This window comes from Salvelinus fontinalis, chromosome 18 (assembly GCF_029448725.1).
Source record: "Salvelinus fontinalis isolate EN_2023a chromosome 18, ASM2944872v1, whole genome shotgun sequence".
Lineage (NCBI taxonomy): Eukaryota > Metazoa > Chordata > Actinopteri > Salmoniformes > Salmonidae > Salvelinus > Salvelinus fontinalis.
In genome coordinates, this window is record NC_074682.1 from 56,998,688 (window position 1) to 57,017,594 (window position 18,907).

Sequence of the window (18,907 nt, forward strand, 5' to 3'; positions counted from 1 at the left end):
AACTTGTCTTGAGCTGATATAATTCCTGAAAGTGGGTGAACTTAACACATTTCCTTATCAAACCAAGTACAAATATATCAAAACCACATTTTCCGAATGCTAGCTTTAGAACTCTTTTCATCACGCTAGCTTCAGAACTCTTTTCATCACGCTAGCTTCAGAACTCTTTTCATCACGCTAGCTTCAGAACTCTTTTCATCACGCTAGCTTCAGAACTCTTTTCATCACGCTAGCTTCAGAACTCTTTTCATCACGCTAGCTTCAGAACTCTTTTCATCACGCTAGCTTCAGAACTCTTTTCATCACGCTAGCTTTAGAACTCTTTTCATCACGCTAGCTTCAGAACTCTTTTCATCACGCTAGCTTTGGAACTCTTTTCATCACGCTAGCTTCAGAACTCTTTTCATCACGCTAGCTTCAGAACTCTTTTCATCACGCTAGCTTTAGAACTCTTTTCATCACGCTAGCTTCAGAACTCTTTTCATCACGCTAGCTTTGGAACTCTTTTCATCACGCTAGCTTCAGAACTCTTTTCATCACACTAGCTTTAGAACTCTTTTCCAGATGCTAGCTTCAGAACTCTTTTGTCAGTCAATAGCATTCTCTTGGACACATTTCTCTGGGTCAAAAGAAAAGTAGAAGAGGGTTGTTTCAAACCTTTGAGGGTTTTCTTCAGATGAGAGAGAAGACCTCCAAGTCGCTGCAGGTCAAAGTAGTCCACCTTCCCATTGTAGAAGAGCTGAGGCGGAACATAGGCCTCTGGAGAGGAGGAGAAGAGATAAAATAATTAGCATTACCATTGTGATGATAGATGAAGACAGCGGCTATTGTGGGTAATTACCCGTAAAGTAATTAAGATAATCAAACTCAATCCCCTGAGCAATAGGATGAGAGGGGAAAAACAAACTTATAAAGGACACATGGCTTAGGAAAAGCTTTTCTGTGAAATATCTCCCATGTCCTATTAATACCAGGGGACGAGATGCCCTTCATGTAGTAGATGGCTAAGAGTATAATGGGTACAGGGGAAAAGTGAGCAGAGCGTTTAGTACTGGGACAGGGTTCGTACAGACAGTGGCAAGTCAAATTCAAGGACTTTCAAGTACTTTTTCCAAGCACTAATATTTATTTTCACAGACCATCAATTTGTAAATAGTTCATATAAATGCAATTGTTTCTAGGCGCCACCAGATGGCAGTATGTCGCCACAACCTCATAGGGAAAAAATGACTTTGTATTTATCACACTACCTTACAAGTTCTATTCAATCATTCGTTGCTACATACATGACTGGTAAGTCATTACAGATGTTGTAATTTGAGTAGTGATGAGCAGAGTTTTGGGACATGCACACTGGGGGCACACAAACGTGTTGCACCACTTGGCCTCCTGAGTGGCACAGCGGTCTGAGGCACTGCATCTCAGTGCTTAAGGCGTCACTACAGTCCCTGGTTCGATTCCAGGCTCTATCACAACAGGCTGTGATTGGGAGTCCCATAGGGCAGCGCACAATTGGCCCAGCGTCATCCGGGTTAGGGTTTGGTCGGGGTAGGATGTCATTGTAAATAAGAATTTGTTCTTAACTGACTCGCCTAGATAAATGAAGGTTAAATAAGAAATAAAATGTAATATTCACATTGCAACACAATTCCATCTTAATTATTGTTTTTAAATTGGTCATTTGGGAATCTACCACTTAAAAATAGCTACGAAAAAGCATCTTGCTTCCAACTGGCAGCTTTAGTATCGCTCGGGAGAAGGGCGAGTGAGCTGTGTGAGGAAAACAGCACGTGAACGGTAGGGAGCACGGCTGTCGCTGAATAAAATCGGAAAATCGCGGGCACCCTGTGAACGAGGCGATTGGCAAAAAAAGCTCTGGAGGTTGTTGTAGAGGAAGAATCCCAACGTAGAACTGGTGCCAGTGCAGGATTCAGCGTTGTGTCTTCCGCCCTTCAGGGTCCATTCACCCACGCTTGCAATGTCAAAGTCTGACCTTTTTTTTTTTTTACCTTACACAATGTGGGTTGGTTGGGTCCAGTGAGATGTAGTGGTAAAAAAAAAAGTGGGTAATCTATACTGAACGAAAATATAAAAACGCGACATGTAACGTGTTGGACCCATGTTTCATGAGCTGAAATAAAAGATACTAGAAATGTTCCATACTCAGAAAAAGGCAGAATTGAATCTAGATTTACCTGGCATTTTAGCTATCGAAGTGACATTTGGCAGCATCTAATCAGTCTAATTCTGTACCTGCCTGGCTGAGTGGCAGTGTGGCTGGAATGAGTGAGCTCGCCTGGCAACCACAGCGCAAAACAGGTGAGGAAATTAAACTCCGTAGAAATGAATTTGCAAGACCGAAACATAATATTTTTCATAAAAATATTTGATCATTATCTGTTCTCCTCTCATTTTAAATTCAAGTACTTTTCAAGTACGAACTTGTCTGATCTTCAAGGTATTCTGTTCTGCTACTTGAATTTCAGAGTGCCAAATTCAAGTACTTTAAGCACCTCAGTGCTCTGAGTAGGGTGAAATTGCCCCGAGACACTGATCTAATGCGCTGATGGGTTTGAGAGCTCCTCCAAAATACTCTGAATCTCCCACTGCAGGGTTAAAGGGATATTTTGGGATTTTGGCAATGAAGCCATTTATCCATTTCCCCAGAGTCAGATGAACTCATGAATGTACATTTTATTCATCTGCATCCAGTGAGAATGAAGTTAAAAGGTAGTTTCGAAAACCAAAGCTAACTGGCGTTAGACTTCTAATCATTGCCCTATGGTAACAGCTAGCATGCTAACACTAGTTAACAACTTCTTTCAAACTGCACGCTGACAATGATTAGAAGTCTATGGTAACAGCTAGCATGCTAACACTAGTTAACTTCCTTCAAACTGACATGAATATGGTATCCACGAGTTGATCTACTCCCCAGGTGTCAGATGAAGGGTTTCAATTGCCAAAATCCCAAAGTATCCCTTTATATAGAAGTACATTGACATTTTATTCTAGCTAACAGCCGTAGAAGTTGCCCCTCGACACTGATCCAAGGGTTTGAGGGCTTTGAATGCTCCTCCAAATCATGTATTATCCCACTGTTGGTATAATATAAGTAACTTGACATTGGGCTGTTGAACTCCCACTCGAAGTTTAAAGTTGGGTCGTTCTTGAATTACAGTGGCATTTTGGCATGGCGTTTTGATTTTATAATTAATTTTTTTATGTGGGTACATTTTCCCATTCTAAATCAACTAATATGGTACCTTAGTGCCTTTAAATTATTTCTACCATTATGATATCATTGTGTAACCATTAAATCATTTCTACCATTATGATAACATTGTGTAACCAGTAGGAGTAGTAACGCCAACGATGGTAACGCCAACGATGGTAACGCCAACGATGGTAACGCCAATGTCCCATTTTAGGTATATTTTCTGAAATGTAGGCCACAAATCTTCAAATCTAAAAAGGTCCTTTAAAAAATGATTTACTAAAGTGGTATGATTAATCACTTAGCTCACCATATTATCGCCTTTCAAAAACAGTTTTGATAGCCAAGATTAAAAAGAGCTACAATTTGAAGCACACTTCCCATTCAAATTGCATATAACGGTCGCACACCACTTTGCAATGAGCTGGAGGCAGTAGACATTTTGAAAACATATACTTAAATCCGGAACGTTTTACTACATATTATGGAGGCAAGTTTACCTTGCTTCAAAGTAACCTAGCCAAAATATACGCCAAGCCAATTATTTTAATGACTTCCATATGCCATTGAAACCAGTAGCCTATTTCTCACACATTATATATTGTTTTCTTTCATTGTCTTGTAGGCAAAGGCATTATCCTAGTCATATTAGCATCCCGTGCTAGTTGATTATAATCCTAGTCATATTAGCATCCCGTGCTAGTTGATGATAATCCTAGCCATATTAGCATCCCATGCTAGTTGATGATAATCCTAGTCATATTAGCAACCCATGCTAGTTGATGATAATCCTAGTCATATTAGCATCCCGTGCTAGTTGATTATAATCCTAGTCATATTAGCATCCCATGCTAGTTGATGATAATCCTAGTCATATTAGCAACCCTTGCTAGTTGATGATAATCCTAGGCATGTTAGCAACCTATGCTAGTTGATGATAATCCTAGTCATATTAGCAACCCATGATAATCCTAGTCATATTAGCAACCCATGCTAGTTGATGATAATCCTAGTCATATTAGCATCCCATGCTAGTTGATGATAATCCTAGTCATTTTAGCAACCCGTGCTAGTTGATGATAATCCTAGTCATATTAGCAACCCGTGCTAGTTGATGATAATCCTAGTCATATTAGCAACCCGTGCTAGTTGATGATAATCCTAGTCATATTAGCAACCCGTGCTAGTTGTTGATAATCCTAGTCATAATAGCAACCCGTGCTAATTGATGATAATCCTAGTCATATTAGCAACCCGTGCTAGTTGATGATAATCCTAGTCATATTAGCAACCCGTGCTAGTTGATGTTAATCATAGTCATATTAGCAACCCGTGCTAGTTGATGATAATCCTAGTCATATTAGCAACCCGTGCTAGTTGATGATAATCCTAGTCATATTAGCAACCTGTGCTCGTTGATGATAATCCTAGTCATATTAGCATCCCATGCTAGTTGATGATAATCCTAGTCATATTAGCAACCCGTGCTAGTTGATGATAATCCTAGTCATATTAGCAACCCGTGCTAGTTGATGTTAATCATAGTCATATTAGCATCCCGTGCTAGTTGATGATAATCCTAGTCATATTAGCAACCCGTGCTAGTTGATGTTAATCATAGTCATATTAGCAACCCGTGCTAGTTGATGATAATCCTAGTCATATTAGCAACCCGTGCTAGTTGATGATAATCCTAGTCATATTAGCAACCTGTGCTCGTTGATGATAATCCTAGTCATATTAGCATCCCATGCTAGTTGATGATAATCCTAGTCATATTAGCAACCTGTGCTCGTTGATGATAATCCTAGTCATATTAGCATCCCATGCTAGTTGATGATAATCCTAGTCATATTAGCAACCCATGATAATCCTAGTCATATTAGCAACCCATGCTAGTTGATGATAATCCTAGTCATATTAACATCCCATGCTAGTTGATGATAATCCTAGTCATATTAGCATCCCATGCTAGTTGATGATAATCCTAGTCATATTAGCAAACCATGATAATCCTAGTCATATTAGCAACCCATGCTAGTTGATGATAATCCTAGTCATATTAACATCCCATGCTAGTTGATGATAATCCTAGTCATATTAGCATCCCATGCTAGTTGATGATAATCCTAGTCATATTAGCAACCCATGATAATCCTAGTCATATTAGCAACCCATGCTAGTTGATGATAATCCTAGTCATATTAACATCCCATGCTAGTTGATGATAATCCTAGTCATATTAGCAACCCGTGCTAGTTGATGAGAATCCTAGTCATATTAGCAACCCATGCTAGTTGATGATAATCCTAGTCATATTAGCAACCCATGCTAGTTGATGATAATCCTAGTCATATTAGCAACCCATGATAATCCTAGTCATATTAACAACCCGTGCTAGTTGATGATAATCCTAGTCATATTAACAACCCGTGCTAGTTGATGATAATCCTAGTCATATTAGCAACCCATGATAATCCTAGTCATATTAACATCCCATGCTAGTTGATGATAATCCTAGTCATATTAGCAACCCGTGCTAGTTGATGATAATCCTAGTCATATTAGCATCTCGTGCTAGTTGATGATAATCCTAGTCATATTAGCAACCCGTGCTAGTTGATGTTAATCATAGTCATATTAGCAACCCGTGCTAGTTGATGATAATCCTAGTCATATTAGCAACCCGTGCTAGTTGATGATAATCCTAGTCATATTAGCAACCTGTGCTCGTTGATGATAATCCTAGTCATATTAGCATCCCATGCTAGTTGATGATAATCCTAGTCATATTAGCAACCCGTGCTAGTCGTTACATCTTTAGATCTCCCCTCTTTCTAAAATTCTAACAGATATTTTCATCTCCGTCTCATGAAACAGCTTTCACGTGCGGATCGCTTTTGACAACAGTGTTTCCTCGCAAATTGCATTACGGGAAGAAAAAAAAAATCCTTGTGCGTATTGCTGCACTTTATGATGTGATGAAATAATAGTTGATCAACATTGTAAACCGAACGTTTTGACCTGTTGCATCAGACTAATTGTTTTAGTTGTTCATGTAGCCTAGGCCAACTGGTTGTATGAATTTGGAACATATCGTCCCACAACTGGAGCAGATTTAGTTTGGAAAAGGTCATTTTTTTCTCCCAGAGAAAACCAAGCTGACCGGTAGTATAGATAAACTTTTCTACTATGGGGGTTAGTAGATAAACATAAGCTAGTGACTTTGCTGTTCGTTACTCGTCTTGACAGGTATTCTAACTATCTTCAAGTGCACGTCTGAATTAGATTAGAAGGAAGCACGCTGTTGCATGTTCTGTTCATATGAATGACCATAACGTCAATGAGATTTCTGTCATTCTGAGCACTGTGGGTGGACGCCCTAATCAGGTTACGCACCCACAATGCATATGGGTCTGGTACATTTCTCAAATGTACGGTCAATTTAAATGCTGCTGGTGAAATGTCCTGCGCCACATTTTCCTAACGAAAATCCTGGTGTGTGTGTGTGTGTGTCTCTCTCTCTCACCGTCGCTGCTGACGCAGCCAGGGTTCTTCATCTTCCCTTCGTCCCAGTAGCTCCTTACGGCCGTGATGAGACGATGCAGGAAACAAACCATGTATTCTGGAGGACACAGAGCTGTGGGGTGCTGAAACACACATACACAGTGTTACACAGGAAACAAACACCTACACAGTGTTACACAGGAAACACACATACACAGTGTTACACAGGAAACACACACATACACAGTGTTACACAGGAAACACACACATACACAGTGTTACACAGGAAACACACACATACACAGTGTTACACAGGAAACACACACATACACAGTGTTACACAGGAAACACACACATACACAGTGTTACACAGGAAACACACATACACTGTGTTACACAGGAAACGCACATACACAGTGTTACACTCTTACCCCTCTGTTGCTGGCGTTCTCCTGTAGAAACTTCCTGAACTTATTCAGGAATATGTACCGCGATGCTTCCCCCTGTGAGAGACAGAAGCAGCGACGGCGGTCAGGGAGAGTTGGAGACGTTTTATAAACAGCAGTAGAACTGCATTATAAAAATCGGAGGAAAACAACAGCAGTAACGGTGAGTTTGATTCGCCTAGATATCCTGAACATGAGTTAAAATGTATTCCTTTTTCAGTACCTCGTGAGGCAAACGGCCTCAACGGTGCGTCTCCAGCGAATCAGTGTGTCAACGCTGACATTTTCTGTATGTACATTTCGGGGTTAAAACCATTTGCTAAAAATGGCCAAAATGACCGTCGAAAACAAAAGGTACGTACCGTTCCTTTGTCCTTGTTGTTAAGCATCAACTTCAGGATCTGAACCTGCAACTCCTCCACCACTGATAGGACAGAAGAGACCCCACAGCTGAGCCAGAGCATCATAAACACATTTTTGACATCAGCAGTGCTTTCACAGAACCAGGCCTGGATCACAAATTGCTTTCACAGAACCAGGCCTGGATCACAAAGAGCTTTCACAGAACCAGGCCTGGATCACAAAGAGCTTTCACAGAACCAGGCCTGGATCACAAAGTGCTTTTACAGACCCAGGCCTGGATCACAAAGTGCTTTCACAGAACCAGGCCTGGATCACAAAGACCTTTCACAGAACCAGGCCTGGATCACAAAGTGCTTTCGCAGAACCAGGCCTGGATCACAAAGAGCAAGCAGAACCAGGCCTGGATCACAAAGTGCTTTCACAGAACCAGGCCTGGATCACAAAGTGCTTTCACAGAACCAGGCCTGGATCACAAAGAGCAAGCAGAACAGGCCTGGATGACAAAGAGCAAGCAGAAGCGGGAACAGAAGCATACAAAATATTTTTTTTAAACTCCCAAGGAAGAAAATGTAGAAAGAAACCCAACCCGTTCTGGCTGTAGACAGGCAGACAAATGTGAGGGGGACTTTGTAGTGGACATGACTTACCCTCGATCCTCTTCTTAAGCCTCTGACAGCCTCTCTCGTAGGCCCGGCGCCTCAGCCTCTCCTCTGCACTCTCATCTTTAGACTCCTTTCCCTAGTCACACGAGAGGAGACAGGTTGTATTGTATTGCATACAACCACAGTTGCTGTGATCACTTTGTTACACTCTTAGAGATAAGCAGTGCTACCTAGAACCATAAAGGATTCTTCAGTTGTCCCCATGGTGAAAAACTATACTAAATTATTTTTTTAGTTCCAGGTGGAACCCTTTCACTAACAGAGGGCTTCCCTAACTCGGTCCTCAGGACCCCAAGGAGTGCACGTTTTGGTTTGTGCCCCTAACTAATCATCAAGCTTTGATCATTTGAATCAGCTGTGTAGTGCTAGGGGCACAAACCAAAAGGTGCACACCCTGGGTACCGAGGACCGAGTTTGGGAAACGCTGCATTGAGACAAGGTTCCAAAGGGCTCTACCTGGAAGCAAAAGGGTTAACTCCTATGGGGACAAGCAAACAACACTGTTTTTGTAGCTAGAAATGTTATGCGCTTCTGAAACAACAACAGAAATGGTAGCCAAATCATGACATCCTTTTCAGAGCCGTGATAGGCTGTACCTCTTTGTCGAAGCGTGTGGGCCACCAGGTGGTGGGGATGAGTTCCTCTAGTCCCGCCTCCTTCACCCTCAGAGGAGTCTTAATGTAGAAGAACACCACTGAGCGCAAAACATCAAACGTGTTGAGAGTTAAAGATAATACAGATTATATACACGCTAACACGCGCCCGACAAACACGCTAACGCGCGCCCGACAAACACGCTAACACGCGCCAGACAACACGCTAACACGCGCCCGACAAACACGCTAACACGCGCCCGACAAACACGCTAACACGCGCCCGACAAACACGCTAACACGCGCCCGACAAACACGCTAACACGCGCCCGACAAACACGCTAACATGCGCCCGACAAACACGCTAACATGCGCCCGACAAACACGCTAACATGCGCCCGACAACACGCTAACACACGCCCGACAACACGCTAACACGCGCCCGACAACACGCTAACACGCGCCTGACAAACACGCTAACATACGCTCGACAACATCCTACACATACCAAGCAACACAGCGTGCACGATTACACAGTCTAAGACTACACAGACAATCAAAATATACTGTTAACACATTTCACACAATAAAGTTTTAGGGGTCCAAGGACAGAGCCATGAGGGACATGTTGTTTGGCAGAATCTTATCCTGACCAACTAAAGAGCATTTAAAATTGTTGAGATAACTAACTACATTGTCTCAAAATCATGATCGCAAGTACCCCACCACTTAGTGTAATAATTATGAAGCATAATAAGCACTTCATTAACCAATGAAAGGATATAGAACGTTGCTGAGGAGATACTTCCTGGACTTCTCATGGCGCAGAATAGCTGTCGTCAAACGAAGGTAGTGAATCTGGAGAAAGTCAGAAGACAAATTACAAGTCAAATGCAGTCACAATTACCATTACAATACTTTGAATATACACCCCCCCCCAGGACCCACCCCCCCAGGCCAGGACCCACCCCCACCACAGGACCCACCCACCCACCCCAGGACCCACCCCCACACAGGACCGCCCCCCCCCCCCCCCCAGGACCCACCCATACCCCAAGACCCAACGCCCCAGGACCCAACCACCACACATACCCCAAGACCCACCCACCCATACCCCAAGACCCACCCACCCCAGGACCCACCCACACCCCAGGACCCACCCCGCCCCAGGACCCACCCCATCCCCACCCCAGGACCCACCCCATCCACACCCCACCCCGCCCCAGGACCCACCCCATCCCCACCCCATCCCCACCCCAGGACCCACCCCATCCACACCCCATCCCCACCCCAGGACCCACCCCATCCACACCCCATCCCCACCCCAGGACCCACCCCATCCACACCCCGCCCCAGGACCCACCCCATCCACACCCCACCCCGCCCCAGGACCCACCCCATCCACACCCCGCCCCAGGACCCACCCCATCCACACCCCACCCCGCCCCAGGACCCACCCCATCCACACCCCATCCCCACCCCAGGACCGACCCTCCACCACCAACACAGTAAATAACTGCAGAGCTGCTGGACATTTTTAACCACCTCTCTCAGATTGTAACCTCCTTATGTCAACAAGCTCTCCTCTGATAACTGTGACAAGGACAAAATTAAACACATCCTACTCCTAAACACACACATACACACTCTGCTCTGAACCATGACAAGGACGAACTGAAAGACACCCAACTCCTACACAAAACACAGCGGCTCCTTTGAAGCGTCAACATCGTAAATCCGAAGGATTTTTTTACGAGGTACTTTTTGAATTAACCAACTATGTATATCACACCAAGGTGACATCTGATTGACTGTTTATCGTCTCCTTCTCTGTGTCCTTCATGTGTTTCAAATGACACCCTATTCCCTACCTAGTACACTACTTTGACTAGAGCAACATAGTCCAAAGTTGTGCACTATACAGTATAATAGAGACAGCCACTGTTCCTACTCCCAGCCTACAAGCAGCAACTGAAGAGGGAGCCACCAACACAGAGAATATTGAGGCGCTGGACAGAAGAGGCAGGCAGGCTCAATGCTGCAGGATTGTTTTGAGAATGCTGATTGGAATATGTTCAAGAAGATTCATCCACCCAGGACTCATCCATCAACATTGAGGAATATACATCACCAGTCACCGGCTTCAACAGGAAGTGTGTTGATGATGTGCCCACAATAAATCATCATCATCCGGACATACCCCAACCAAAAACCCTGGATGAATGGCGATATCCGTACAATGCTGAGAGGCAGCACTGCAGCAATCAATGTCAGCAGAACAAACCCTGATGACTCGGTGGAGCGACGCGTTCAAGGCAAGCAGGAACGAGCTACACAAATCCATTAGGGACGCAAAGAGACACTTACAGACTCAAACTTGAATTGATGTTCGACAACTCAGACTCCGCATTGCATGTTACAAGGACTACAGACTATCCCAGACTGCAAAGGCAAATCCAGCTGTGTGGTGCCCACCAAAGCCATCCCTCCATCATCTTCTACCTGTCCCTCTCTCCAAGGCTGTAGTCCCCACCTGCTTTAAGGAGAACACCATTCTCTTTCTTGGACACTGGAACAAAGTGACATGCCCAAATAACTATCTCCCCGTCGCGCTCACCTCAGTCATCATTTAGTGCTGCGAGAGGCTGGTCATGGCCCACATCAAGGCCAGCATGCCAGGCACCCTGGACCCACTCCAATTTGCCTACCGTTCCAACAGCTTCACAGAAGATGCCATTTCCATTGCTATTCACACTGCCCTAACACATCTGGATAAGAGGAACACCTATGTGAAAACGCTGTTCATTGACTACAGTTCAGCATTCAACAATATTGCTCCTTCCACATCACGAGGACTTGTCATGGACCAACAATACCCTTGACAGGACGTAAGCGTGTCTCTACTTCCTACGGTCACTGAAGAAATGTGGTACGCAACCCCGGGTCCTCTCCAAATACTACCGCTGCACCACGGAGTGTCCTGACCGGTTGCTTTACGGCCTGGTCCCACGTGCAGGACATCACTGGGACCATGCTCCCACCGACACATCCAGGACAACACTGGGACCATGCTCCCTCCGACACACGCAGGACATCACTGGGACCATGCTCCCTCCGACACACGCAGGACATCACTGGGACCATGCTCCCTCCGACACACGCAGGACATCACTGGGACCATGCTCCCTCCGACACACGCAGGACATCACTGGGACCATGCTCCCACCCACACGTCCAGGACATCACTGGGACCATGCTCCCAACGACACGCGCAGGACAACACTGGGACCATGCTCCCACCGACACGCGCAGGACATCACTGGGACCATGCTCCCACCGACACATCCAGGACATCACTGGGACCATGCTCCCACCCACACGTCCAGGACATCACTGGGACCATGCTCCCTCCGACACATCCAGGACATCACTGGGACCATGCTCCCTCCGACACGCGCAGGACAACACTGGGACCATGCTCCCTCCGACACGCGCAGGACAACACTGGGACCATGCTCCCACCGACACGCGCAGGACAACACTGGGACCATGCTCCCTCCGACACGCGCAGGACAACACTGGGACCATGCTCCCTCCGACACATCCAGGACAACACTGGGACCATGCTCTCTCCGACACACGCAGGACATCACTGGGACCATGCTCTCTCCGACACACGCAGGACATCACTGGGACCATGCTCCCTCCGACACATCCAGGACATCACTGGGAACATGCTCCCATCCACACATCCAGGACATCACTGGGACCATGCTCCCACCCACACATCCAGGACAACACTGGGACCATGCTCCCACCCACACATCCAGGACATCACTGGGACCATGCTCCCAACGACACATCCAGGACAACACTGGGACCATGCCCCCCTCGACACATCCAGGACATCACTGGGACCATGCTCCCACCCACACATCCAGGACATCACTGGGACCATGCTCCCACCCACACGTCCAGGACATCACTGGGACCATGCTCCCACCCACACGTCCAGGACATCACTGGGACCATGCTCCCTCCGACACATCCAGGACAACACTGGGACCATGCTCTCTCCGACACACGCAGGACATCACTGGGACCATGCTCTCTCCGACACACGCAGGACATCACTGGGACCATGCTCCCTCCGACACATCCAGGACAACACTGGGACCATGCTCTCTCCGACACACGCAGGACATCACTGGGACCATGCTCTCTCCGACACACGCAGGACATCACTGGGACCATGCTCCCTCCGACACACTCAGGACAACACTGGGACCATGTTCCGACACATCCAGGACATCACTGGGACCATGCTCCCACCGACACATCCAGGACATCACTGGGACCATGCTCCCATCCACACATCCAGGACATCACTGGGACCATGCTCCCACCCACACGTCCAGGACATCACTGGGACCATGCTCCCTCCGACACATCCAGGACAACACTGGGACCATGCTCTCTCCGACACACGCAGGACATCACTGGGACCATGCTCCCTCCGACACACTCAGGACAACACTGGGACCATGTTCCGACACATCCAGGACATCACTGGGGCCATGCTCCCACCGACACGTCCAGGACATCACTGGGACCATGCTCCCACCGACACATTCAGGACAACACTGGGACCATGCTCCCACCCACACGTCCAGGACATCACTGGGACCATGCTCCCAACGACACGCGCAGGACAACACTGGGACCATGCTCCCACCGACACGCGCAGGACAACACTGGGACCATGCTCCCACCGACACATCCAGGACATCACTGGGACCATGCTCCCACCCACACGTCCAGGACATCACTGGGACCATGCTCCCTCCGACACGTCCAGGACATCACTGGGACCATGCTCCCTCCGACACGTCCAGGACATCACTGGGACCATGCTCCCTCCGACACGCGCAGGACAACACTGGGACCATGCTCCCACCGACACGCGCAGGACAACACTGGGACCATGCTCCCACCGACACGCGCAGGACAACACTGGGACCATGCTCCCTCCGACACATCCAGGACATCACTGGGACCATGCTCCCACCCACACATCCAGGACATCACTGGGACCATGCTCCCTCCGACACATTCAGGACAACACTGGGACCATGCTCCCCTCGACACATCCAGGACATCACTGGGACCATGCTCCCACCCACACGTCCAGGACAACACTGGGACCATGCTCCCTCCGACACGCGCAGGACATCACTGGGACCATGCTCCCTCCGACACATCCAGGACAACACTGGGACCATGCTCTCTCCGACACACGCAGGACATCACTGGGACCATGCTCTCTCCGACACACGCAGGACATCACTGGGACCATGCTCCCTCCGACACATTCAGGACAACACTGGGACCATGTTCCGACACATCCAGGACATCACTGGGACCATGCTCCCACCGACACATCCAGGACATCACTGGGACCATGCTCCCATCCACACATCCAGGACATCACTGGGACCATGCTCCCACCCACACGTCCAGGACATCACTGGGACCATGCTCCCTCCGACACATCCAGGACAACACTGGGACCATGCTCTCTCCGACACACGCAGGACATCACTGGGACCATGCTCCCTCCGACACATTCAGGACAACACTGGGACCATGTTCCGACACATCCAGGACATCACTGGGGCCATGCTCCCACCGACACGTCCAGGACATCACTGGGACCATGCTCCCACCGACACATTCAGGACAACACTGGGACCATGCTCCCTCCGACACATTCAGGACAACACTGGGACCATGCTCCCACCCACACGTCCAGGACATCACTGGGACCATGCTCCCAACGACACGCGCAGGACAACACTGGGACCATGCTCCCACCGACACGCGCAGGACAACACTGGGACCATGCTCCCACCGACACATCCAGGACATCACTGGGACCATGCTCCCACCCACACGTCCAGGACATCACTGGGACCATGCTCCCTCCGACACGTCCAGGACATCACTGGGACCATGCTCCCTCCGACACGCGCAGGACAACACTGGGACCATGCTCCCACCGACACGCGCAGGACAACACTGGGACCATGCTCCCACCGACACGCGCAGGACAACACTGGGACCATGCTCCCTCCGACACATCCAGGACATCACTGGGACCATGCTCCCACCCACACATCCAGGACATCACTGGGACCATGCTCCCACCCACACATCCAGGACAACACTGGGACCATGCTCCCACCCACACATCCAGGACAACACTGGGACCATGCTCCCCTCGACACATCCAGGACATCACTGGGACCATGCTCCCACCCACACATCCAGGACATCACTGGGACCATGCTCCCACCCACACATCCAGGACATCACTGGGACCATGCTCCCACCCACACGTCCAGGACATCACTGGGACCATGCTCCCTCCGACACATCCAGGACAACACTGGGACCATGCTCTCTCCGACACACGCAGGACATCACTGGGACCATGCTCTCTCCGACACACGCAGGACATCACTGGGACCATGCTCCCTCCGACACATTCAGGACAACACTGGGACCATGTTCCGACACATCCAGGACATCACTGGGACCATGCTCCCACCGACACATCCAGGACATCACTGGGACCATGCTCCCACCCACACGTCCAGGACATCACTGGGACCATGCTCCCTCCGACACATCCAGGACAACACTGGGACCATGCTCTCTCCGACACACGCAGGACATCACTGGGACCATGCTCCCTCCGACACATTCAGGACAACACTGGGACCATGTTCCGACACATCCAGGACATCACTGGGACCATGCTCCCTCCGACACATTCAGGACAACACTGGGACCATGCTCCCACCGACAAGCGCAGGACAACACTGGGACCATGCTCCCTCCAACACATGCAGGACAACACTGGGACCATGCTCCCTCCAACACGTCCAGGACAACACTGGGACCATGCTCCCTCCGACACATCCAGGACAACACTGGGACCATGCTCCCACCCACACGTCCAGGACATCACTGGGACCATGCTCCCACCCACACGTCCAGGACAACACTGGGACCATGCTCCCTCCAACACATCCAGGACAACACTGGGACCATGCTCCCACCCACACGTCCAGGACAACACTGGGACCATGCTCCCTCCGACACATCCAGGACAACACTGGGACCATGCTCCCACCGACACATCCAGGACAACACTGGGACCATGTTCCGACACATGCAGAACATCTACTCGAAATGGTGCCCTTTGGAAAACCTGCAGCATCATCAAATACCCCACACACCCCAGCCACAAGCTGTTCACGCCCTTCCGGTCGAGTATACGCTATCGGAGCATGAGGTCTGATAGAAACTGAGCCTGTTGGTATCTACAAGCCATCAGACTGCTGAACACTTGAACTGGACTGACCACCTGCTCTGATTCTCTGCATCTTAGTACACACACACACTGCTACCACCAAACTCTTATTATACTGCTCAGTTTATACACTGCCCCCATCCACCTAAACACTATAAATCCTTCCTTCCTGTTTTATACTGATGCTATAAAGTTCCTTCTATTCTACAGGGACCTTCATGTACCTATTCTTAGGTCTTATTTAGTTAGACGATGTACACTGAGTGGACAAAACATTAGGAACATCTTCCTAATATTGAGATTCAACCGCCTCTTGCTCTCAGAATAGCCTCAACATGTCGGGGCATGGACTCTACAAGATGTCGAAAGCGTTCCACAGGGATGCTGGCCCATGTTGACTCCAATGCTTCCCAACAGTTACATTTACATTTACATTTGTGTCAAATTGGCTGGATGTCCTTTGGGTGATGGACATTTGTTGATATACACGGGAGACTGTTGAGTGTGAAAAACCCAGCAGCGTTGCAGTTCTTGACACAAAACAGTGCGTCTGTCACCTACTACCATACCCCTGTTCAAAAGGAACTTAAATATGTTGTCTTGCCCATTCACCCTCTGCATGGCACACATACACAATCCCATGTCTCAATTGTCTCAAGGCTTAATCCTTCTCTAACCTGTCTCCTCCCCTTCATCTACACTGATTGACGTGGATTTAACAAGTGACATCAATAAGGGATCAAAGCTTTTCACTTTTCACTTTTTACCTGGTCAGACTGTCACGGAAAGAGCAGGTGTTCTTAATGTTTTGTCCACTCAGGGTATACCACGCATATCCTGTATATACCACTACTAAAGCTAGGACCTAAAGTGACAGTGGACCCACACCTGAGAACTCTCCCCCTCTGCTGCTGTTACACATAGCTTACAATTGGCTTATTCTACCCCCCCCCCCCCCCCCCCCTCCTCTCCTTTGTAACTATGTCCCCAGGTCATTGCTGTAAATGACAATGTGTTCTCAGTCAACTTACCTGGTAAAATAAGGGTTAAATAAAATACAATTTTTAAAAAACATTGGACCCACAACAGAGAATTCACCCGCTGCAGCTGTTACACATCCATTGTGAAAACACACAACAGACGACCTAAACATGGCCGGATGGGACTCGCCTATCTGTGAGAGTGCAGCAAAGGACTAGTCTCAGTCTCTGAGACAGGAAATGACTACAGGGTTACGTTTCAAATACGTAAAAAAAGACACACCCTTCTCCACTTACCCTCGCCTTATGCCTTTGGGGGAAAATCCCTGCGGCCATCTTTCTCCACTTACCCTCGCCTTATGCCTTTGGGGGAATCCCTGCGGCCATCTTTCTCCACTTACCCTCGCCTTATGCCTTTGGGGGAATCCCTGCGGCCATCTTTCTCCACTTACCCTCGCCTTATGCCTTTGGGGGGAAATCCCTGCGGCCATCTTTCTCCACTTACCCTCGCCTTATGCCTTTGGGGGAAAATCCCTGCGGCCATCTTTCTCCACTTACCCTCGCCTTATGCCTTTGGGGGAAATTGCTGCGGCCATCGTTCTCCACTTACCCTCACATTATGCCTTTGGGGGGAATTCCTGCGGCCATCTTTCTCCACTTACCCTCGTCTTATGCCTTTGGGGGGAATTCCTGCGGCCATCTTTCTCCACTTACCCTCGCCTTATGCCTTTGGGGGGAATCCCTGCGGCCATCTTTGCCGTTGGTCCAAACAATTAGCTAAGCAAGGGAAGTTGGCAACGTAAGCCCATCAGCCCTCATATGTGATCGAGTTTGCGAGTGTACAATTATGTTCACGTTGGGGCCGAAAACACCCCATAATTCAATTTGCGATGATTGTACATCCGCTAAGAAAAGTCAGCCAAAACTTAAAACCTCAACGTCAATATGGAGAAGTCAACACACAACTAAGTAAAAACAAATGTAAATAAATTAGAAATTGTGCTACTAATGCACACGACGGTACAAACACGTCTCGTAAAAGTAATTATGTTTTTGTTTGGTTAGATTTTGGAAACGTTAGCTAGCGCATAAAATTTTCCCTGACATCACACTAATACACTGTCATTTTTGATTTACCTGATATCGTCGGATGGCAAGTATTCGATGTCCGCGGATGCGTTGTCTTCTAGCCAAGATATGAAATGCAAATCATAATTGACTCCAGAGCATATAAACCACACACACACACCCGCTACCGGTGGTTCCATGACGACTGAAAACCACAACCGGTGGTTCCATGACGACTGAAAACAGAACCGTGGGACGAACGAGTGACATTTCCTTTGCTCCTTTCCCTGCAAGTGGTCAACTCATTACACGTCATGATATGTAATCAGAAGTGTCCACTTAATTTGAGAGCTGACGGGAGAGGGTGTGTTTTAAGTGTTTGGAATGCAGCCCAGGTATGGTATGGAGAGGGTTGGGGGGCGGAGTCTGAGACAGGAAGTAAATCCACAGGTATGCTAGAGTATGGTCAGTGGGTGTGGCATCCTACCTGGAAGCCCAAGTCTGGGATGATGGGGGAGAATCTATAGGCTCTCAGCAGTGACATCATCAGCTGCTTCAGACACTCGTTCACCTCGTAGTCCTGTACGGAGTCATTGCAGAGTCATTGCATTCAGAAAAAGATTACATTTGCACATAGGCCCCAATCCTACCTCGAGAGCCGCACGCATGACTTGAGTTTATGCACAAATCTAC

At 47.9% G+C, this 18,907-nt stretch overlaps 1 protein-coding gene across 1 annotated transcript in view; it reads right to left on the bottom strand.

Annotated features, from left to right (window-relative positions):
- Positions 1-18,907, bottom strand: part of LOC129815776 (E3 ubiquitin-protein ligase RNF123) — a 289,130-nt gene that overhangs the window by 248,870 nt on the left and 21,353 nt on the right. Inside the window, exons 13-20 of the mRNA XM_055869888.1 lie at positions 18,702-18,794; positions 9,573-9,646; positions 8,792-8,909; positions 8,181-8,271; positions 7,533-7,594; positions 7,156-7,227; positions 6,747-6,867; positions 658-759 (exon numbers count right to left, since the gene is read on the bottom strand). Coding sequence (XP_055725863.1) covers positions 658-759; positions 6,747-6,867; positions 7,156-7,227; positions 7,533-7,594; positions 8,181-8,271; positions 8,792-8,909; positions 9,573-9,646; positions 18,702-18,794 — 733 coding nt within the window. The remainder of the gene's footprint in view (positions 1-657; positions 760-6,746; positions 6,868-7,155; positions 7,228-7,532; positions 7,595-8,180; positions 8,272-8,791; positions 8,910-9,572; positions 9,647-18,701; positions 18,795-18,907) is intronic.